Raw genomic sequence first — 24,017 nt, forward strand, 5'->3', positions numbered from 1 at the left:
TGAACGAAGAGCCATTTGGGAGCCAAATGAGCCGTCTCTATTACGTCAACGGAGCCAAATGAGCCGGCTCACCAAAAACACTCGGAATGTTCATCACTACCCAGACCCACTGGGTTTGCCAATCTACTGTACATTTCTATATGCAACGTTCAAACTAGAAGGGTACCGAACTAATCGAAATATGGGCGAGAGATTAGAATTGATCTTAACTGGGAAAACGTAATGAGGTGTCAACATTGGCTATCTACCTATAGAAAAGAGAACGAATTCAGATATGTACAATGTGTATATACTGCTTTGTTACATCTAATGTGTTGCGTTACTGAATCAAATTACCCACGAATACAGACAGAGAATGCGCCTATCTATGGAACTTTACGGTACAGCCATACCAGCAGAAAGGGATAGTTCGATGTGCATGCAATTTCCCATTGAAAAGCTTGCAGCTACTTAAACACAAATGAGAATGCCCCGTCAATGACAATTATTTCATACACATTCTGCAAATCATATATTTTCATGCACATCGTGAAGTCGCTTTTGCACTGTCTTTAACAATAGCATTGTGTGCAGTGCATCCTAGCTAGTTGTCTAGCTAGCTAACGTTAGTTGCAAAAGAAACCCACCCCCCCTTCCGAGAAGAACAGCGCGCGACCAAAACATGGCGGAGTCAGAGGAGGCTAAACAAAAATCTCAGGTGAAAATATGTTTGCAAATAATGAAGGCATTATTATCTTATTAACTAGCGACCCATCTGTATCTGCTCAGCCTTGTTGCAGCTAGCTTCCTGGCTATCTTGCTAGATTTTCCTCAAGTGCATGACTATGTAGCTTAACGTTACAGTAGTTAGAGCTAGCTAGCCATGTAGCTAGGTTAGCTATTTTAAGCTAGCTAGATAGTAGTGTTCGTAGAATAATCAACCCTCATATCAATAAGGGGTTCCAGTGAAGATAATATATCACAGTTCTGTCAAAAGTATTATGAGTTTGCATCCCTGTGTGAGTGTAACGGCTTATGTCATGAGGTCCGAAACGGTATGGCAGGCCAGGGTCGCTGGTTCAACCAAGGCCCATTGCGGCTGTTTGTGTAGCTACTACAGCACTGTCCAGAGGTCTGGGCCCTCATGGCACAGGCAGGAGTGTGCTTGCTCTGTATGAAATATGGTTTCTGGTTCAAATCCCAACCAGACGATTCCCCCTCTATTGGTGCCCTAGTACGAATAATGTCATAGCTTTCTATACCAGACCGTATACCACAGGTATGACAAAACATTTCTGTTTAGTGTTATAATTACGTTGGTAACCAATGTATAATAGCAATAAGGAACCTTGAGGGGTTGTGGTAGATGGCCAATATACCACGGCTAAGGGCTGAATCCAGGCGCTCTGCGTACAGTCGTGCATAAAGACCAGCCATTAGCTGTAGTATATTGGCCATATACCACACCCCCTTGGGCCATATTGCATGAATATATGGTATTTAGCAGAAGCTTTTATCCAAAGTGAATGCCATGCATGCATCATTTTTTCCCTTATGGGTGGTCCCAGGAATTGAATATGCTATCCTGGCGTTGCAAGTGCCATGCTCTACCAACTGGGCTAGAGAAGACCACCATTTTTTTATTACTATTATTATTTTTTATACCCTATTTTTCTCCCCAATTTCATGGTATCCAATTGGTAGTTAGTCTTGTCCCATCGCTGCAACTCCCGTACGGACTCAGGAGAGGCGAAGGTTGGGAGCCGTGCGTCCCCCGAAACACAACCCAGCCAAGCTGCACTGCTTCTTGACACAACGCCCATTAACCCGGAAGCCGGCCGCACCAATGTGTCGGAGGAAACACAGTATACCTGGCGAGTGTGCATTGCGCCTGGCCCGCCACTGGAGTCGCTATTGTGCGATGGGACAAGAACATCCCTGCCGGCCAAACCCTCTCCTAACACCGGGCGATGCTGGGCCAATTGTGCGCCGCCCCATGGGTCTCCTGGTCGCGGCCGGCAACGACAGAGCCTGGACTCGAACCAGGATCTCTAGTGGCACAGCTAGCGCTGCCTTAGACCACTGCGCCTCTCGGGAGGCCCCAAGACCACACTTTTTAACCAGTTGTCTCCTCCCACAGCATGAACTCCGGCTGTCCAAGGCTTTTGATGAGGCGGTGAAGCTCTCAGCCCCAACGGCTGGTGAGTCCCAGCGACAACACACTCCCCTGTCAACAAGATCTCTTTGGAGCAGCATCTCAACCGGACCAGTCTTTGGAGCACCAGAACCAGTCGGACGGCCTGACGTCGACCATGATTTTAGCAGTGACGATGAAGGGAATGTATTCCCTCACATCTCTCATCCTACCAGTACCACCTTCTCCCTAGCTGGTCTGGGGGTGGGCCAGCCAGAGGATGAGCTGGATGGGGTCCCTGTGTTTGGGGCAGATGAGGAGGAGGAGTGGGACATAGCCCTGCCCAAGGTGGCACTGGGTGATGTGGAGTCTGACAGAGAGTCAGGCGGACGGCCGGCTGGATCGCCTGACACACGACGTGCAGAGACTCAGGATGATAAAAATTCCACTGACAGATTCCTTGATGCAGTCTCACTTTCCAATATTAGAACAGGTTAGAATGAAAGCATGATGCCTAGTCTGACTTGGCCTGTGACGTTACTCCTCATGCATTTTTAACTTCTCATCACCAATATAACTTTTCTTACTTACATTTCTTACTACTTAAAGGACAATTCCACTCAAAAACGTGGTATTTGTTTCATTAGTCCACTGTTGATACATTCCCAAAATGTTTTATGCAAACTGTATCAACAGTGGACCAATGAAACAAATAACAAAAATAGTTTTTTTTGTGTGGCATTTTCCTTGAACTTAGGCCTACTTCTTTTTCATTGCTTAACAACAGTCATTCTTTTGGCAGCTTCTGAGGTGGCTAGTCAAATGCAAGGAGAAAGCCATCTTTCAACTAACCTATCTCAGTCCCCTTCACCAGATAACAGCTTGGGTAAGACTGCAAGCAAACTTGCCCTGCTAGTTATAACTATAGTTTCAATAAAGAACATGATTTAGGACATTTCCACACTCCATGCACATGGTATGCACATTATTAGAGCTGTGATGATTATAATAAATGGCATTTTCTCCATTTCTGTCAGATGGAGTAAGACAGAATCGGTCTATTGCTGGGGGATCCAGCCGTCAAGAGGTCTGTATAGTGTATGACCTTAGTATACCGGTAGTGTAAGTGGAGAGGGGCAGCAAGAAAGAACTGGCGGAGAGCGCGAGAGATTTCAGGATAATTCCCTTTTGCGGAATGCTGTTATGAACATTTTTTTTTTTTTGTGTCACCTTTATTCATCTATTTCATCCCTTTGCCCTGACCTCCAGAGGTCAGAGAGTGTGCTCCAGAACCCAGTGGTAGGGGACAGAGAACGGCCACCCATCTCTCCCCCCATGAACATCAAGGATGAGCCCATAGATGAAGGATATGACTGCGCCCTTCTACCCTCAACACGGGGTATCAAGGAGGAGCTGGACAACACAGCTCCTGAGGTCAGCAAAGGATCCCATGCCCTGCCTTAATGTCCCCTTTTACAACATATGGATATGATGATTCTGTTATGCTATATTATTGCTGCTATATTATTATTATCATCAATTCTTTGTTCTTATTTGTTCTTATTTGTTGTATGTTACAGGAGGTGCTGAGGATCAGTTCTGTCTTTTCTGTTGGTGGAGGAAATGCGTATGGCTCGCCCACTGCTGCTCCCCAGACCCCCACCTCCATATTTGCACCAGGAAGAAGTCTAGTTCAACAGGGGCCAACGATGACCCTCAGGAGCCTGGCTCCAGTGCCCCAGCAACCCCCTCCCCAGCCCCAGCCCCCTAGTGGCTCCAACCCAGCCAACGCAGTGCGTGTGTCCTGCTCGGGCTGCTCTAAGATCCTGCTGCGCGGTCAGACTGCCTTCCAACGGAAAGGATCCACCCAGCTCTTCTGCTCCACTGTCTGCCTCACTGGGTTCACCCTGCCTCCCATCAAACTGAGAACCTGCTACCAGTGCCTAAAGTGAGTCACTCGGCTACTGACTCACTTCAACTTTCAATCGTTCTGCTATCATCTGATTCCCGTAGTTACTGTGGGGGTGCACCAAATAACTTCCCCCGTTGCTCATAGCTGTATTGATGTTTATAACTCTTTAATCTGTCTAACTCGTTTATAACTTTTAATTTCTTCAGGGAGATCGAGGACCCCAAGGATGTAATCAGTGTGATTACAGACAATAACCTGAAGGATTTCTGTAGTCAGTTCTGCCTCTCTGTGTTCAACCGCAAGAGGAAACCAGGGACTATTTCCATGCCTTCTTTCCAAGAGCCCACCGCCCCGACGTGCAGTATGTGCAAGAAGAGCGACATGGTAAGGGACAAAACAGACAACCACTGGTTTGACTAGTTCACTCTCATTTCTAAGTCAACCTCAGGTGAGGTTACATGAGGAAATGTTTGATTTGACCATCCTGCCTGATTTGATAACCCCCCCCATCTCAGATTCAGCACGAAGTGACTCACCAGGGCTCCTTGCACAAACTGTGTAGCGATGAGTGTTTCATGCGCTTTCGCTCCTCCCACAACCTGGTCATAAATGTGTGTGAGAGCTGTGGCGAGTACTGCGCCAGTACTGACAGGAACTGCCGGTCGCTCCGAGTAGAGGGTGTCACCATGAAGTTCTGCAGTCGAACCTGCATTAGCACTTTTAAACGAGTAAGTATGCACAGTCAGGTAGTACACACAGACAGTCCTCCATAGAAACCGGAGTCCACTTTAAAAAAAATGTCTGGCCTTGATGGTCATATGTACTCTTAACTTCTATAAGGTATATTCAGTAGAGGTTGGGCCTCCCCTCTGAGTCTGGTTTCTCTCAATGAGTCTCTATGAATACATTATTGATATTATACACATTTGTCTCACTGAGTCCCCCTGTCCCACCTCCGCCATCATCAAATCTCTTCTTCTTATCAACTCTTTCCCATTGTTCCTGTATGGCAGACGACCACCAAGGTAATGCCGTGCGGTCACTGTCGTGATCTGAGACTCATGTCTGACATGGTGGAGAGCACTGATACGGATGGCAAGGTGGACCTCTTCTGCAATTCCGTCTGTGTCAATAACAGCCGGCCGCAGAACGACCTGTCAGGTAGCATTGACTTTACCATTGTATAAGCGGAAGTCTATAAATGTGTTTTCATTTATGAATATTGTAGGCCATATGTTGTCTGAAATAGTCTGAAATATGTTTTTGACTGGTATAATTTTTTTCTGGGATGCATTTAGTCCAATAATTATTACTCAGAGAGTGGAAAAAACCCTGCAGTGGATTCGGTCAGGATTTATTTTCCACTAGCCAGCAAACAATTTCGTGTTTCAACCAATATTTTGCCATAATTGTTTTTACATTTTATTTGCAGTGGTATTAAAAAAAGTTGTCACACACAGGAACGGCATTCCCTTGTACCTACTGCAAAGTGAAGGCTGTCTCTCAGTACCACCTGGCCATGGTAGACGGCAGCATCCGCAACTTCTGCTCTTACACCTGCGTCAAGACTTTCCGGGTATTCGTTGATTAATTGTCTAAATGGATCAAACAGACTATGTTACATATGATCTGTGCTTTCTGTGTGTGCATATTAGAGACGGTTCAGTCTCAGTCAGGTAGATTTGAGAGGGATTTTATGTGTTTTTCAGCATGCATTTAGGTTCAGGTTTATTTGACAATTGTACCAAACATAAAAAACACAGTGCATACAATACAGGTCAAATTGAAAAGATACCAATCAGCCTATATACAGTGGGGCAAAATAGTATTTAGTCAGCCACCAATTGTGCAAGTTCTCCCACTTAAAAAGATGAGAGGCCTGTAATTTTCATCATAGGTACACTTCAACTATGACAGACAAAATTAGAAAAAAAATCCAGAAAATCACATTGTAGAATTTTTAATGAATTTATTTGCAAATTATGGTGGAAAATAAGTATTTGGTCACCTACAAACAAGCAAGATTTCTGGCTCTCACAGACCTGTAACTTCTTCTTTAAGAGGCTCCTCTGTCCTCCACTCGTTACCTGTATTAATGGCACCTGTTTGAACTTATCAGTATAAAAGACACCTCTCCACAACCTCAAACAGTCACACTCCAAATTCCACTATGGCCAAGACCAAAGAGCTGTCAAAGGACACCAGAAACAAAATTGTAGACCTGCACCAGGCTGGGAAGACTGAATCTGAAATAGGTACGCAGCTTGGTTTGAAGAAATCAACTGTGGGAACAATTATTAGTAAATGGAAGACATACAAGACCACTGATAATCTCCCTCGATCTGGGGCTCCACGCAAGATCTCACCCCGCGGGGTCAAAATGATCACAAGAACGGTGAGTAAAAATCCCAGAACCACACGGGGGGACCTATTGAATGACCTGCAGAGAGCTGGGACCAAAGTAACATAGTCTACCATCAGTAACACACTACGCCGTCAGGGACTCAAATCCTGCAGTGCCAGACGTGTCCCCCTGCTTAAGCCAGTACATGTCCAGGCCCATCTGAAGTTTGCTAGAGAACATTTGGATGATCCAGAAGAAGATTGGGAGAATGTCATATGGTCAGATGAAACCAAAATATAACTTTTTGGTAAAAACTCAACTCGTTGTGTTTGGAGGACAAAGAATGCTGAGTTGCATCCAAAGAACACCATACCTACTGTGAAGCATGGGGGTGGAAACATCATGCTTTGGGGCTGTTTTTCTGCAAAGGGACCAGGACGACTTATCCGTGTAAAGGAAAGAATGAATGGGGCCATGCATCGTGAGATTTTGAGTGAAAACCTCCTTCCATCAGCAAGGGCATTGAAGATGAAACGTGGCTGGGTCTTTCAGCATGACAATGATCCCAAACACACCGCCCGGGCAACGAAGGAGTGGCTTTGTAAGAAGCATTTCAAGGTCCTGGAGTGGCCTAGCCAGTCTCCAGATCTCAACCCCATAGAAAATCTTTGGAGGGAGTTGAAAGTCCGTGTTGCCCAGCAACAGCCCCAAAACATCACTGCTCTAGAGGAGATCTGCATGGAGGAATGGGCCAAAATACCAGCAACAGTGTGTGAAAACCTTGTGTAGACTTACAGAAAACGTTTGACCTCTGTCATTGCCAACAAAGGGTATATAACAAAGTATTGAGAAGTATTTGGTCAATAACAAAAGTTTATTTTCCACCATAATTTGCAAATAAATTCATTAAAAATCCTACAATGTGATTTTTCTGGATTTTTTTTCTTCTCATTTTGTCTGTCATAGTTGAAGTGTACCTATGATGAAATTTACAGGCCTCTCATTTTAAGTGGGAGAACTTGCACAATTGGTGGCTGACAATACTTTCTTGCCCCATTGTATAATGGATTGTACGGAATACATCATGTTTTTGAATGTGTCTCCTTTGATGTAATGTGGTAGGAGGCCGAAGGCAGCCAGCTTCCCCCCCAACTGGGCCAGATGAACGGCTCCTCATCCACTGCTCCTCCCATGGTGTCTCCGTACCTCCAGACCCCTCCAGCACCACCCCAGGGCTACTCCCATCCTTACCCCCCATCCTGGGTCCCCACCACTGGCCGCCCGTACGCCCCAACTCAGACCTCTGCTCCACCTCTACCCTATCGAGCCGCCACAGGCTTGGCTTGGGCCTACGGGGTGGGGCAGCATCAACCAGGTCCGCCCATGGCCCCCTCCTTTACCTCCGCCCCCAGTGGACCTGTGAAACTCTCCTGCCATCAGTGTCCTCAGCAGTTCCGCTGGAAACCTGAGCTCTATGAGTACAATGTAAGTACCTCTCTCTTGATCCTGTACCTTGTTTATTACATTTGAAGTGTTATGGGAATGGTCGTTTTGTGATAGGTATTGTAGTGTTGTCTAATAATGCTTTTGCGATTGGGGTTGTAGTTTTATCTCTAATGCTCTTTGTCCTCCTGGGCTTGTTGTGTTTCTTCAGGGTCGCACCATGCAGTTCTGTTGCAAACTGTGCTGTGTTGAGTTTAAGAAACGGAGTAATATCAAAGTGAGGTGTGAATACTGCAAACTGGAGAAGGTGGTCAAAGAAGTCATCAGATATGACCTCATCGACCGGCCCTTCTGCAGTGAGAGTGAGTACCAAAGACCCTTTCTCTCTTTCTCCTAGTCCTTTTTTGACAATTTATGCCATAAATATAACAATGATGTAATAATTTGTTTTGAGTATAATATTGTACATTAACCTGTCTGTGTGGGTGTTGTAACAGGCTGTAAGCTGCTCTTCAAGCACGACATGAAGGGGCCATGGCGGACGTGTGCCTATTGTGCCGACATCAGCCCCAAGATGATCCACAACCACTTTGGTGGAAGGATGCAAGAGTTCTGCAGGGACGCGTGCATGTCCAACTACACTGTTCTCTTCTATGAGGTCAGAGCCAGAATAATTTTTATGCATGTTGACCTCTGTATGTAGCAAGCATCTCAGAGTAGGAGTACTGATTTGGGATCAGTTTTGCCTTAAGACGACAATGAATAAGACTGCAGGGACCTGATTCCAGATTAGGACTCGTACTCTGAGTCGCTTTATGAATACATGCCCTGATCTCTCACTCTCTTGATTTGATTACCTTACAACCACTTCCCGGGACATATCTATGTAGTCCACAAATGGCTGAAGCTCTTTGAATTGCTGAACTGTTTGTTGTCCTTCCCCTACCCAGATGGCTAAGTGTGAGTGCTGCAGACGTCAAGGGAAGATGAGAGAGCAACTGAAGTGTTTTGGGGCAATTAGGCACTTCTGTAACCTGGAGTGTGTTATTCAGTACTGCTATCAGACCTTCCAGCTGCACCCTCGGACTAGCAACGGCACCACTACTACACAGGGTACTACTTAATTATATACACGTTTCTCTTGAAAACAACTACCTGGTTGGATGACCTATCGCTGCATCTCAGTTTAATGGCTGCCTTGGGCCTACTACTCAACATGTCTCCCCTCTTTCCTTCCCTTCTTTCTCCCCCTGTAGGTCCGTCCCAACCTCTGTTCTCCCTCTCCAAGCCAGCTCCTGTCATTGCTGATGTTGTCTCGTTGGCCACCTCTCCTGCTGGCCAGCCCCATGCTACGGCTGCCACTGCCCTGACTGGTAGCTAGTACACCCATTGAGAACACTGGCTAACACCGAGCATGGTTAAGACATTTGTGAAGAAGTGGTCGATTAATATAAGCTTTTGTAGTTCAGACTGTTTTTTGTTTTGCTTGTAGGAGCTCTTCCGACGTCGAACTCTCACGGCAAGAGCCTTGGCGATGCCAGCACCCAGACGGACGCCATGAGGATCTCAGCCCGCCGTCGGATCATGAAGAACAAGGCCATCATCTGTAAACCCCTCATGCTGGACCAGGAAACCAGCTGCCCGATTCCGATGCAAACCGCAGAGAAACCAATGGCACCCATGGGTAAAACAACAGACCGACATCCAAAACATCAGAAATGCTAACCTAGTCGCTGATGCCTATTCTGCGATTTTTATATCTTGATTCTTTAAATTATTTTAATATTTTTGGAACAAACTAGCTACTTAAGATGTCTCGTCCATAAAGGTATTAATAATATCTTCATTATATTTCTATGGCCCCACCCTTCCACTGAATTTGTAAATCAGACCTTCCACTACATGTTCATAGTACGACCACTTGGTTTAAAGGGTTAGTAAGGATCTCTGATTGTAGGCCGTCATTGTAAATAAGAATTTGTTTTTAACTGACTTTATTTAAAGGTTAAATAATAGCCTCTCTCGTTGTTGTTGTTGTAGGGTTCACAGAGACTGGGTTCACGTACACAGAGAACGGGGAGAAAGTGCGGGTGGTTGTGATGCCCGTCCCTGTGCCAGTCTTCATCCCAGTGCCCATGAACCTGTACACCCAGTACACTCCTGTGCCCATGGGTATCCCCGTGCCTGTACGTTTGCTCTGCGTCCTCTTCTCATGCCTACATCCACTTTCTCTTTATATGCCTTTTAATAGATACTTTATTTTCCACTTTTCAAAGGGAAGTACCCATCCCTGGTGGCCTAAACACTCACATGCCCCGTGTCTTGGATTGTTATTCTTCTGAGGACCCTACTAATACCCCCACCATGGTTCATTGTGTGTTCTTTTAATGATTGGTTAACTTGGCTGGTTAAACCATGTTCTGTTCTCTGTGCCCTCTGTCCAGGTGCCAGTGCCCATGGTAATACCCCCCTCATTAAGCCGTTCAGAGCTCAAGGACAAGAAAGACGGTGTCGCATCTCAAACCATGGCCGAGCAGGAGGACGAGGAGAAAGACAAACCTGTCTCCCATGGAGGTGAAGAGAAAAGTTTGTACTCTGAGCTGCGGCAGTGTGTTTATGGGAACGTTACTGTCTAACTTTGTTGCTTGGCACATCAGCCGACTGCTGCTTTCTTGAACGGGTCTCTCTTGCATTTATCTCAATATTTAGACTAACCCGTATTAATAGATAAACACTGTTGGAAAAGCAACCTTTTAAATTAAAATGACTCTGGTGGAGGATCTTACTGAAGGGTTAGATAACATGGTGTCTGTCTGTGTGGTGTTTATCCACAGACCAAGGCAGCGCCTACAGTGGAGACCTGGAGTCTGAGGCTGTGTCCACCCCCCACAGCTGGGGTGGAGAGGATGAGTCTACATCCAACCCCCAGAGAGGGGCAGAGGGTCCTGTCGAACCCCCCAGCACAACAGCCTCCCCCAGCATGTTGGACCTGGAGGCTGACTACCCCCCTGGTAAGAAAGGCTCTGAGAATAACAACATAGCTACATTTATGTTCCAAAGTTTTTTTTATTAGATGAAAAATATTTATTCAACCTTTATTTATCCAGTTAAGAATCAATTATATTTGCACTAGCTAGGTTTCCATCCAATTTGCGACAGATTTTCATGCAAATATTCTAGAAACTGCGCATAGGAAATATGTACATTTTCCTACCAGTTGTATGTTTCTACCAAGTTGACTTGTTGTGGAAACAATTAGTGCATGATGACGTAGTGCACACAAAATGTATTTTTCGCTTAGGTTTTCATGTACTGAATAAAAATCCAAAGTTTTTCTCATCCCATTTTCAACTCTACCGATAGTTTTGTCACATTGTTGAGTTAAATAGCAAATGTGTCTACTCTGGTCTTGGCACCTGCTCTCTAGCCAACATCTCTCAGATACAGTGCGGGTTGTCTAGTCTACATGAGATTATTATGAATAAACTGCAGTCAAGCATCGATCGTCATGTCACCAGAATAAAACCCTCAATATTTATTGGAAAGTGGCGTCAAGCTCATCACCGTGTACGTTCACCACCCTGTGAAGTTCATCATAACTTATTTCATCTGTAGCCTAACTGCATGGTTTCCCGAGTCGTAGTGGGAGGACCCCACACCATATTATGGCGTGACTCCAAGTTTACTTCGATATGATGGTTATTATATCAATATTTGTGCATAATGGAGTTTCTACCAACATTCCCCGCCAATTAATTTAACAGACGCAAAAAGATCCCACCATGTCGAACGAACAAATGATCTGTCGGCATTTGTAAAATTACACCGGCACTTCCTGTTTCCGTCACAGCTGTCGTGATTTATTTTTATACGATACTCGCATAGAAACTGTAGATGGGAACGTGGTTAATGATGAACTTGCTAATTCCCACAGATCACATTTGTATCCCCTGTGTAACTGTGTATTCAATGCTGTTTCAGAGTCGTTTGATCGTGCTGCAGTGAAGGGACAGAGGCTGACTGTACAGGCCACAAGACAGAAGAGACCCAAAGATGGCTTCCCTCCCAGAAAACGGGTATGTCTATACTGTAGTCTGCGTCCCAAACGCTACCCTATTTATTTTATAGCGGGGTTACTGGTCTAATGCTATAGGTAACATAACTAGTTAGGTCATATCAGCACCATTATTACTATTGACTGCAATAGGGTTTCAGAGATATTATACAGTAAAAGCAAGTTGTTTCTCCTTCCACTACGTTGTTGGTCCAAACCTTTTTCCCTTTCCCTTTCTCTATTGCAGAGTCGTAAGCAAAGTGGGACTATGGACATGGTGGAGCAAACTGTTTCACTCCCTCCTGCCAGATCAAAACTCCACCACGAGTATGGGGTGAAAGCCTGGAAGAATTGGGTCCTGCAGAGGAACAAGCGGTTTGACTGTGAATTTGCCAAAGATCCCTGTGAGTCAGATTGATTGATTTTAATTTATTTGTTAATTAAAGTGCCTTGCAACATCTCAGATGCCATGCCCAGATGAGTTTAAAATATGCTAGCAGTATTCATGTACAGTACCTCTACTTACTTCCGGTGCCGACAGAGATGGCCGCCTCGCTTCGCGTTCCTAGGAAACTATGCAGTTTTTTGTTTTTTTACGTGTTATTTCTTACATTGGTACCCCAGGTCATCTTAGGTTTCATTACATACAGTCGAGAAGAACTACTGAACATAAGAGCAGCGTCAACTCACCATCAGTACGACCAAGAATATGACTTTCGTGAAGCGGATCCTGTGTTCTGCATTTCACCCAGGACAACGGAATGGATCCCAGCCGGCAACCCAAAAAAACGACTTCGTAAAAGGGGGAAACGGAGCGGTCTTCTGGTCAGACTCCGGAGTCGGGCACATTGTGCACCACTCCCTAGCATTCTTCTCGCCAATGTCCAGTCTCTTGACAACAAGGTTGATGAAATCCGAGCAAGGGTAGCATTCCAGAGGGACATCAGAGACTGTAACGTTCTTTGCTTCACGGAAACATGGCTCACTGGAGAGACGCTATCGGAGTCGGTGCAGCCAGCTGGTTTCTCCACGCATCGCGCAGACAGAAACAAACATCTTTCTGGTAAGAAGAGGGGCGGGGGCGTATGCTTTATGGTTAACGTGACGTGGTGTGATCATAACAACATACAGGTACTCAAGTCCTTCTGTTCACCTGATTTAGAATTCCTCACAATCAAATGTCGACCGCATTATCTACCAAGGGAATTATCTTCGATTATAATCACAGCCGTATATATTCCCCCCCCAAGCAGACACATCGATGGCTCTGAACAAACTTTATTTGACTCTTTGCAAACTGGAATCCATTTATCCGGAGGCTGCATTCATTGTAGCTGGGGATTTTAACAAGGCTAATCTGAAAACAAGACTCCCTAAATTTTATCAGCATATCGATTGCGCAACCAGGGCTGGAAAAACCTTGGATCACTGCTATTCTAACTTCCGCAACGCATATAAGGCCCTGCCCCGCCCTCCTTTCGGAAAAGCTGACCACGACTCCATTTTGTTGATCCCTGCCTACAGACAGAAACTAAAACAAGCTCCCGCGCTGAGGTCTGTTCAACGCTGGTCCGACCAATCTGATTCCACACTCCAAGACTGCTTCCATCACGTTGTCTGGGATATGTTTCGTATTGCGTCAGACAACAACACTGACGAATACGCTGATTCGGTGAGCGAGTTCATTAGAACGTGTGTTGAAGATGTCGTTCCCATAGCAACGATTAAAACATTCCCAAACCAGAAACCGTGGATTGATGGCAGCATTCGCGTGAAACTGAAAGCCCGAACCACTGCTTTTAATCAGGGCAAGGTGACCGGAAACATGACCGAATACAAACAGTGTAACTATTCCCTCCGCAAGGCAATCAAACAAGCTAAGCGTCAGTATAGAGACAAAGTAGAATCTCAATTCAACGGCTCAGACACGAGGTATGTGGCAGGGTCTACAGTCAATCACGGATTACAAAAAGAAAACCAGCCCCGTCACGGACCAGGATGTCTTGCGCCCACTAAATAACTTTTTTGCCTGCTTTGAGGACAATACAGTGCTACTGACACGGCCCGCAACTAAAACATGCGGACTCTCCTTCACTGCAGCCGACGTGAGGAAAACATTTAAACGTGTCAACCCTCGCAAGGCTGCAGGCCCAGACGGCATCCCAGCCGCGCCCTCAGAGCATGCGCAGACCAGCAGGCTGGTGTGTTTACGGATATATTCAATCAATCCCTATCCCAGTCTGTTGTTCCCACATGCTTCAAGAGGGCCACCATTGTTCCTGTTCCCAAGAAAGCTAAGGTAACTGAGCTAAACGACTACCGCCCCGTAGCACTCACTTCCGTCATCATGAAGTGCTTTGAGAGACTAGTCAAGGACCATATCACCTCCACCCTACCTGACACCCTAGACCCACTCCAATTTGCTCACCGCCCAAATAGGTCCACAGACGATGCAATCTCAACCACACTGCCCTAACCCATCTGGACAAGAGGAATACCTATGTGAGAATGCTGTTCATCGACTACAGCTCGGCATTTAACACCATAGTGCCCTCCAAGCTCGTCATCAAGCTCGAGACCCTGGGTCTCGACCCCGCCCTGTGCAACTGGGTACTGGACTTCCTGAGGGGCCGCCCCCAGGTGGTAAGGGTAGGCAACAACATTTCCACCCCGCTGATCCTCAACACTGGGGCCCCACAAGGGTGCGTTCTGAGCCCTCTCCTGTACTCCCTGTTCACCCACGACTGCGTGGCCACGCACGCCTCCAACTCAATCATCAAGTTTGCGGACGACACAACAGTGGTAAGCTTGATTACCAACAACGACGAGACGGCCTACAGGGAGGAGGTGAGGGCCCTCGGAGTGTGGTGTCAGGAAAATAACCTCACACTCAACGTCAACAAAACTAAGGAGATGATTGTGGACTTCAGGAAACAGCAGAGGGAACACCCGCCTATCCACATCGATGGAACAGTAGTGGAGAGGGTAGTAAGTTTTAAGTTCCTCAGCGTACACATCAGACTAACTGAATTGGTCCACCCACACAGACAGCATCATGAAGAAGGCGCAGCAGCGCCTCTTCAACCTCAGGAGGCTGAAGAAATTCGGCTTGTCACCAAAAGCACTCACAAACTTCTACAGATGCACAATCGAGAGCATCCTGGCGGGCTGTATCACCGCCTGGTACGACAACTGCTCCGCCCACAACCGTAAGGCTCTCCAGAGGGTAGTGAGGTCTGCACAACGCATCACCGGGGGCAAACTACCTGCCCTCCAGGATACCTACACCACCCGATGTCACAGGAAGGCCATAAAGATCATCAAGGACAACAACCACCCGAGCCACTGCCCGTTCACCCCGCTATCATCCAGAAGGCGAGGTCAGTACAGGTGCATCAAAGCTGGGACCGAGAGACTGAAAAACAGCTTCTATCTCAAGGCCATCAGACTGTTAAACAGCCACCACTAACATTGAGTGGCTGCTGCCAACACACTGACTCAACTCCAGCCACTTTAATAATGGGAATTGATGGGAAATGATGTAAAATATATCACTAGCCACTTTAAACAATGCTACCTAATATAATGTTTACATACCCTACATTATTCATCTCATATGTATATGTATATACTGTACTCTATCATCTACTGCATCTTTATGTAATACATGTATCACCAGCCACTTTAACTATGCCACTTTGTTTACATACTCATCTCATATGTATATACTGCACTCAATACCATCTACTGTATCTTGCCTATGCCGCTCTGTACCATCACTCATTCATATATCTTTATGTACATATTCTTTATCCCCTTACACTTGTGTCTATAAGGTAGTAGTTTTGGAATTGTTAGCTAGATTACTTGTTGGTTATTACTGCATTGTCGGAACTAGAAGCACAAGCATTTCGCTACACTCGCATTAACATCTGCTAACCATGTGTATGTGACAAATCAAATTTGATTTGGTGTTCAGTGGCCATCTTTCTCGCTATGGCAGCTAAATCCATGGTTCTCTAATCTGGTTTTCTGTGCCCTTGTCTCTCCTACGGCAGCTAAATCCAGGGTTCTCTAATCTGGTTTTCTGTGCCCTTGTCTCTCCTACGGCAGCTAAATCCATGGTTCTCTAATCTGGTTTTCTGTGCCCTTGTCTCTCCTACGGCAGCTAAATCCATGGTTTTGAAGGAGGACGTGTTGCAGTGTAACTCCTCTGAGCTTAGTTATGGCCTCTGTCGCTTCATCAGTGAGGTCCGTCGCCCCAACGGTCAGGCCTACCCTGCTGACAGCATCTTCTACCTCTGTCTGGGCATACAGCAGGTATTGAACCTCCATGTTTATCTTATTCCGTACTATGTTATTCACTGTGGTACCACCTTTTCTGTCTGTCAGTGGCCATACTTAAAATACGGTTCAGTCTAAAGCCCCAGTTATACTGATGTGATGGCAGCTAACACTGTTTGCAGACTATTACAATCAATATTATCTGGACTTTTCCTATAGCAACTTCCCCAGGGGCAACAACATCAATTGTACTTGCCCCTCTGCCAAATGTGATATACAGTGCCTAATGCCTCTCTCCCTCACCATCTCTCATTTGGCTCACCAGTATCTATTTGAGAATGGAAGGATAGAGAATATCTTCACTGACGTGCTCTACCACAAGTTCACCATGGAGATTACTATGATGCTACATTTCTGGAGACCTACCCTGCTGCCCAGCGGTAAGAATATTTCTAGTCTTCTATAAGTTTCTTCTTCTATGCCTGTCGTATCCCTTTAAAATTTAGGAATAAGCGTCCCATCAACGGGGCAGTTGTAAATCATGCAGCGCCATCGCAGATTTTTAGAGAAACAACAAATGTCGGTACATATAAGTGTCTTATATCGACTGAAAGCTTAAACTCTTGTTAATATAACTGCATTGTCCAATTTACAGTAGCTATTACTGCGAAAAAATGCCATGCTATTGTTTGAGGAGAGCTCCTAACAACTAAACACTTTTTTCACCACAATAGGTTTGATAAATTCACCTCTGAAGGTGAAATGTGTACTTACATTCTGAAATCTTGCTCTGATTTATCATCCAAAGGGTCCCAGAGATAACATGAGGTTTTGTTAGATAAAATCCTTTTTCCTATCCTAAAAGGGTCCATACATCATGCGCGATCGATTTTGTATTTCCACTCGTTCAATTTGCAAAGAAAGGAATCTGAAAATCTAACCCTAAACGTTGTTTCAACCAGTCAAATCACGTTGGTATTTATTCCTCAGAGATCCTAGAACGTAACCAGACTTCACTATATCATTAGGAGTGTAGTATATCCTATAGGACACCAGATTTGGTCAGAAACCGACGCCTTCATGTCGCGCCGATGACGTGGGCGGTCTTCACTTGATTGACTGTAACTTTGTCAAATAAGCACCAATCGGAGTCAAACAAAGCTAGCTAGATAGCCAATGCTTTACGGAAACCCTGTATGTCGCAAAATGTTGCTGCTAACCTTGTGCAACAGCAAGCCTTTTCCTTTTGTACAAAAATTACAAGAATTTGGAGTGTTATGAAAATGTTGAACTTGTAATATGGCTACTAATACTAGAAAAGCTAAATCAAAGTCCAAGATTTGACAATATTCTTGCAGAAAAATGTAATGTAAATGTCTCGTCACGATTTGCCCAAATGTACCTGGGTGACTTCACACTAAATGTCATGTAGTTTGCTCATACTTCAAGTTATCCGTCTGAAACTTTGCACATACACTGCTGTTATCTTGTGGACACCAAGATACCAACCAGAGTGATGGCTAGATTTGGGACCTTTCTGTTGCATTTCAAAGATGGTGGTTTTTGATGTTTTTTTTGTTTTGGTTTTTTGTATTTTCTTCCACCAGATCTATTATGTTATGTTCTCCTACATTCAATTCACATTTCCACAAACGTCAAAGTTTTTCCTTTCAAATGGTACCAAGAATATGCTTATCCTTGCTTCGGGGCCTGAGCTACAGGCAGTTAGATTTGGGTATGTAATTTTAGGCGAAAATTGAAAAGAAAAAAGGGTCCATCACTACGTTTCTTCTTATATGCCTGTTGTATCCCTTTAATATCGCTGGGACATTTTGAAATGCATAAAAAATGATGACCCATACCTCTGACCCTTCCTCCACTGTCGGTCTCTAGGCTACCTGCATTCCCGTGTGGAGGAGGAATACCTGTGGGACTGTAAGCAGCTGGGGGCCCACTCCCCCTTCGTGCTGCTCAACACCTTGCTCTTCTTTGGAACCAAGCTCTTCCAGTTCAAGACCCAGAGCCAACACAGACGTTTGTCCTTCGCCAACTTCACCCACTGTACCAGGGTCACGAAGAACGGCAAGAGCGCCTTCCTGAGGTTTAGGCCTTGTCAGGACACCGCCGGTGAGTTCCGACCTCAATGGTGTTGAAGGCTATCACATTTTATTCTACTTTATTTATCCCATTAGTAGCAATTAAGAAATGCATTGCCATATCCCAAGCAATAACATCCTCCACAAGCTCCATAATGCGCTAGGTTGCAGGTTGATTTGTGTCACTTTGTGTAGTGTATCCAGAGCTGCTAGCTTTGCCTGCCAAGAGGAAGCTGGATGAACAGGATGGTGACATGGAGATGTCAGAGAACACTGAGAACCCACTACGTTGCCCGGTCAGACTCTACGAGTTCTACATCTCCAAATGGTGAGATTACATAAACATGTTTATTCCTGCTATATTTCACTCTGTTACTGTACATATGACTTGTTTTAGATATTGACAACATTTTAATGCCTCAATGTTTTGCAGTCTGAAAAAGAGAAACGGATAACATTTCTGTATTGGCTGCCTATCGATTCATTATATAATCCTCTTTTTCCTCCAGCTCAGAGTCTGTGAAGAATAGGCCAGGCTTGTTCTACTTGCAGCCAGAGCTTTCATGCCTCTCCAACAGCTCGCTGTGGTACTCTGGCCAGCAACTAGAAGGCGCTGCACTGGAGAGCATGCTAACACGCATCCTGGCTGTACGGGAGGTCCATCTGGATGAGCCTCCACTGCATCATCACTCTACTGAAGCTTCATCAGCCTCCACAGATGACAACGATGATAGCTCGTAGTGGATATAACAGACTCATGGAATGGCACCCTATTCCCTATATAGTGCAGTGCACTACTTTTGAACAGGGCCCATAGGGCTCTGGTCAAAAGTAGTGCATTTAATAGGGGATAGGGTGCCATTTCAGACCAACCATGGACATGTTGCAAAAACATCCACAATCATGTAAAGACACTACGATAAGATACTTTTTTGACACTTCATTTAGTCTTTCATAATGTCTTTGTTTCTAGATTCTAGTTTTAGAGGATGAATGGAATCATTGTTGACAAAACATAAAAATACTGTTAATGTTACATTAGTGTCCGTTTGTTTTTCTAAGTTGTTACTATAGCTGAACATTTTATTGTTACTTTCTACTAATCTGTCTTTTATTCTAAGGGCCCACACAACTAATTCCATAGTCTCGATCATCCACTCTACTAACTAAACCAAGGTGATCATGTAATATTGTACATAGATGTTTTTTTGTATGAATCCCTCTGTTATGGACTTGAATAAGCAACATGATTATGCAAAGGACATTTCTGTCTGCTCTGCTGTTTGTTCTCTGAAGGGATTAAAAGAACCTCTGACTCTGAGAATAAAACTCAGAAACCGATTGAAAATGTTCCTTCACTGTGAAAGTCATCAGCATTTAGATTTGAATAATGATATGTTAAATTGCACCTGGTCCTGTATGCAAATCTGAGTGGAGCTGAAGAGTCGCTTTCATCTGCCTCAGTGTATGATTTACTGACTGATGGTTCAAGGTGGGGTTATGTATCTGTGTTGTGATGCTCCTGCTTTAGCAGTGCAGAGTCATGTAGTACAGTACATGATATATTGATGGACAAACAGAAAAGATAGTCAGACCACGTTCTCGTTGCATGTGCGAAAGGGCATGAGTGGGAGGAAAGGGGACTGTACTGAGAGAAGTGGTACTGAGGGATTGAGTGTGTTGCGCGAAGAAGAGTTTGTGTGGGAGAGAGGAGGCAGATGGATAAAAGATCAAACTGCAGGCTGAATTTTTATCCTCCTGCATCTCTCAGCCAAGCACATTGAAACTGGTTGTATAACAACGCGTTTTGTTTTCTGATTTGTTTCAAGTGATGAAATTTCAAGGATATCATTCTGTCAGTGTCACATAAGATGGAGATCGCAAAGCTGTGACTGTCCTTTTCACCTCTTTAGAAACGTCTGTTTTTCCCCTGCTGATTTCTGTCTGGAGAGGAAATCAAAGCCCATGGCGGTCAAACCTAAATGGAAAGAATAGGGGACGGAGAGAAAGAAAGAAGAAGCAAAGTTAGTCTTTAACAGCTCCAAACCTCTTAAGCCCTGAAGCAGCCTTAGAAACATGGGGGAGGGGAATCTGTAATTGGGTGTGTGTGTGAGAGATGGAGAGCGTGAGAGAGAGGAGGGGGGCGGTTTGCGTTGGTGTTGAAATATTTGTCAAATAATCAGTGCCTGTGAGCAGACGAGGATGATTTACATGGTTTCCTAAACCTGAATATCTTCATTTCAGAAATGCTTTATTTTGGAGCGAAAGCAAGAAAGGGGATGTACTGATCAGCTGCTATGGCAATAACAAGTGTTTGACATCTGACTTCATTATTGATGGGCACAATGGAAGTTGATGACAGCAGAGACAAGTATGAGGAGAAACCAATGCAGAGATAGACGATAAGAAATGCTTTGGGGGTTCTGAATGGACCAGCACAGAGAGAGCAGTGAGTTACCCGGCATCATGATGTTGAAGTCGTGTTATTTTTTGAAGCTGCAACTATTAAATTCCTCTGTTTTTGTGTTGTTGGCTGCAGTCAGAGGAAGTGAGCAAAATTGTTCTTTAATATTCCTGTATGTATGACTAAAAATAAATTCCCAAGCTCTACTGTTATTATTGAGAGGAGACTATGTTGACAGATTTTACAGATGGCACTCCTCAATCTGAATATTTCTCATTTACAGTTGACTATTACATGACCAAAAGGAATGAGCTGACGTGCATCTTAGACATTTTTAAGTTGTCTCCCTGCAACTCGTGTATCTAGTATATTTTAATTACGATCTCTTTTTGGACTATTAAGAAAATAAAAATAAAAACACTATGGGGAAGCCTCTTAGTCGACCGGGTTGTTGCAGGCAGAGCTCCTGCTGCCTGGAGAAGAGTGTAGACGGAGATGGCTATAATGAGGACGGTTACATCCCCCAGCGCTCCATCTACGACACAATGTGTATCAATGAACATATTGACCATGGCTCTGCTCAGAACACAATAACCTCCAGGGGAGGCCAGGACAACAACTTCTCCAGCAATGGCAACCTAGGGGTGGGAGCAGGTGCCTGCGTGGACATGATCACATTCGAGGCACGATCACGATCCACGACTCCCATACCTTCCGTAGGTAGAAGGCTGGATGAAAGGGTGATATTTGACCAGCTGAAGCTGGTTGAAGCTGGCCAGAGCAGCCGGTCCCCAGGGGGGTTTGGGGGCAGGTCAGTGTCCCCCAGTGTCTCCTTGATGTCAGCCCCTGAGGGAACTTCCTCTTCCAGTGGCAAGAGACAACACCAGCATGATAGCGGCAAGAGAGGGGACAACTGCCGGCAGTCCTGGAAAGTCCTGACACCCCCCAAGAATCTTGAGCATCTAGAACTCTCATCTGGTGATGTAATGGAGAAGAATTTCTTAAATCCTCTCTACCTACAACACAGCATGACCTCCCCTCTCATCTCACCTTTCTCTGGGTCACCCCTCTCCTCAGGCTGTCACACCCCTGTGTTCTTATCCCCAGCCAAACCCCTGCCGTTTCAGCAGCATAGCTTCATCTTCGAAGAATCACCCCCCTCTCAGCCTCGTCACCCGCCTCCCAAACCCCCTCTCTCCCAGCTCTCTGTGACGGCCCTCCAATGTGTTCAAGAGGATCTCAGAAGGATAGGAGAAAGAGATCGAGAAAGAGAAAGAAAGAAAGAGAATGGCGTAGAGATTGAGAAAAAAAGGGAGGTATCCCACTCAGTGGGCTCAATGTCTCAAGAGGAGAATGTTGGGGTTTTTGGGTTTACGCCCAGGACCAAGGCACTGGACTCAGCCATTGACAATGATTCTCCCTTCTCCCCAGAGCCAACCCGTGACACTACCCCCCTCATGCTCGATCAGATTTCCCCAGGACCTGCTCCTGCTCGTGCTGTGAGCCCCCAGCCTATGGAATCCACCTGGCCTCGCAGGCTGATTGTAAGGAAGAGAACTGTTAGACAAGGCGGTGCACTCCATAACCTCCCTATTCTTCCCCCTCTGCCCTCCCTGGTGGTTCTTAGTGCCATAGAGAGAAAAAATCTTCCTCGCCTCACCCCTTTTTCTGAGCACCAGGGTAAATTGGTAGGTAGGGTGGGTTACTCCTTGAAGGAGCAAAACCTGGAAAATTGGAGGGTCTACTCTGCAAAAAAACCTCTCCAGAAACAAGAGAAGGAAGGGGAAGAAGGAGCGGAGCCAGAATGTAAAAGCAGTGATGGTGCTGAGTCAAGTGTGAAGGAGGGAGATCCAGAAAGCAAGGAGGAGGAGGGTGGAGCAGGATGTGGTGGTGCAGAGGGGGAGGAGGTGGAGGAGTGGGACATAGTGCTCGGTATGGTGAACACACTGTGGGATGAAGGCTGGGGGGACACAGAGTCTTACACTGGCTCTCTGAGGCACTGGCCTCTGCTCAAACCCCCTTCTGGGTTTGGAGGATCTCACCCACCCTCTAGTGCTGCTTCTGAACTCTCCCTCCTGGAGCTGGAGAGAAGGGCCAAGGAAGTAGAGAGTGAACTTGTGGCACAACAATGTCTGACAGATTCTCTGAGAAAGAAAGCTTCACAGCTCACAGCGGAGCCATCTGTTGTTTCTGTAAGGGTCTCTGAACCTAAGCAGATCAGTACCCAACCCAGCCTGGAACTCCTTGCCATGGGGTGTTCAACAGGGACGACAAAAAATCTCAAGGAAGATGGTTCGCCTGATTCCAACCTGACCTTGGAGTCAGACTCAAGTGGAGTCTTCATGTCGAACCCCAGTCAGACCAGCCAGGAGGACAACGCCTCAGATGGTAGTGACAGACCCTTGACTGAGTCAGACTTGGGGAGCAACACATCTTTGGACCAGGATAAAGACGAGGTGGCATTTAAAGACTGGGGGAGGGAGGAGAGCACAGAGCTCCAGTGGTGCTACCCATCACTCTTAAAGAGCTCCTCTCACTGTGAGGGGCATGGGTTTGAGGAAGAATCACCTTTGATGAAAGAAACCGAAATGGGTGAGTTGCAGTCCACCAGCAATGAAGGGCCTGACCAGGCAGAATTGAAACCGAGGAACAAGAGTGTTCAAATACTTTCTGGCATTGACTCCCCACTCCCCTTATCCCCCTCCAGACATGAGATACCACAGAATAAATCAGGCCTGGACAGCAGTGACCTGGATCCGTTCGTTACTACAGATAGTTTTGTATACCTGGCTGTGTCTGTGCCCCCTGCTGTCTCACCAGCACAGAAGGAGCACCCCTCTCTCCCTTCTCTGACTGAGTCTACACCCCCAACCTCCCTCTCCAAACACCTCTGCCCCAACATTGAGGAAAGTGACTTCCTCTCAACAGATAGCTTTGTTTACCTAGCAGGTCCTGAGTGTCACCGGCTCGCAACAGAAGGCCACTCTTCGTTCCTTGGTAGTTCCAAGGAGTCTGACTCCTCTGATGACAGCGGGTCTGGAGTGGACTTTGTACTCGGCTCCATGGTTGGAGACAGTGACTGGGATTCTGATGAGTCCGAGTCTGGTCCTAAGGCTAAATCTAAACCAATCAAACAACCAACATGGGATTTGTGGAAGGAGCTAGAGCAGGAGGTGTTGTCTTATCTATTCTGTGAGGAAGTGAAGCCAGTGACCGAGCCAGTGACAGAGGAAGTTCCAGTCCCTGTAACCGAGCAACCGAGGAAGGTTACCTGGCAGTTCAGGGCCGCTGAAGGTTCAACTCGTCAGACGAGTAAAAAAGACACGTTATCCTCTTCATCTTCCTCTTCATCCTCTTCACACTCCTC

General features: G+C 45.7%; 1 protein-coding gene across 4 annotated transcripts; it reads left to right on the top strand.

Moving 5' to 3' along the window:
* The first annotated feature begins 227 nt into the window (after positions 1–227).
* On the top strand, positions 228–19,508 carry LOC110497712 (zinc finger MYM-type protein 4). Of its 4 annotated transcripts, XM_021574007.2 has the most exons (26): positions 265–697; positions 2,120–2,606; positions 2,916–2,999; positions 3,151–3,200; positions 3,383–3,547; positions 3,694–4,061; positions 4,232–4,409; positions 4,541–4,753; positions 5,039–5,186; positions 5,486–5,601; positions 7,492–7,854; positions 8,024–8,174; positions 8,310–8,470; positions 8,763–8,925; positions 9,069–9,185; positions 9,305–9,496; positions 9,853–9,998; positions 10,257–10,386; positions 10,647–10,823; positions 11,794–11,888; positions 12,114–12,270; positions 16,035–16,186; positions 16,476–16,590; positions 18,044–18,277; positions 18,442–18,574; positions 18,756–19,508. In XM_021574007.2, exons 1-26 carry the CDS (start codon positions 662–664, stop codon positions 18,985–18,987), a joined length of 4,563 nt encoding a protein of 1,520 aa, XP_021429682.2. In that variant the 5' UTR covers positions 265–661; the 3' UTR covers positions 18,988–19,508. The 4 variants fall into 4 exon arrangements, with proteins under 4 accessions (XP_021429684.2, XP_021429683.2, XP_021429682.2 ...); XM_021574008.2 differs by lacking the exon at positions 2,916–2,999 and having other exon boundaries at positions 264–697; XM_036954689.1 differs by lacking the exon at positions 2,120–2,606 and having other exon boundaries at positions 270–697.
* Positions 19,509–24,017: the final 4,509 nt, after the last annotated feature.

The sequence above is a fragment of the Oncorhynchus mykiss genome, chromosome 19 (genome assembly GCF_013265735.2).
Source record: "Oncorhynchus mykiss isolate Arlee chromosome 19, USDA_OmykA_1.1, whole genome shotgun sequence".
In the NCBI taxonomy this organism is placed as follows: Eukaryota; Metazoa; Chordata; class Actinopteri; order Salmoniformes; family Salmonidae; genus Oncorhynchus; species Oncorhynchus mykiss.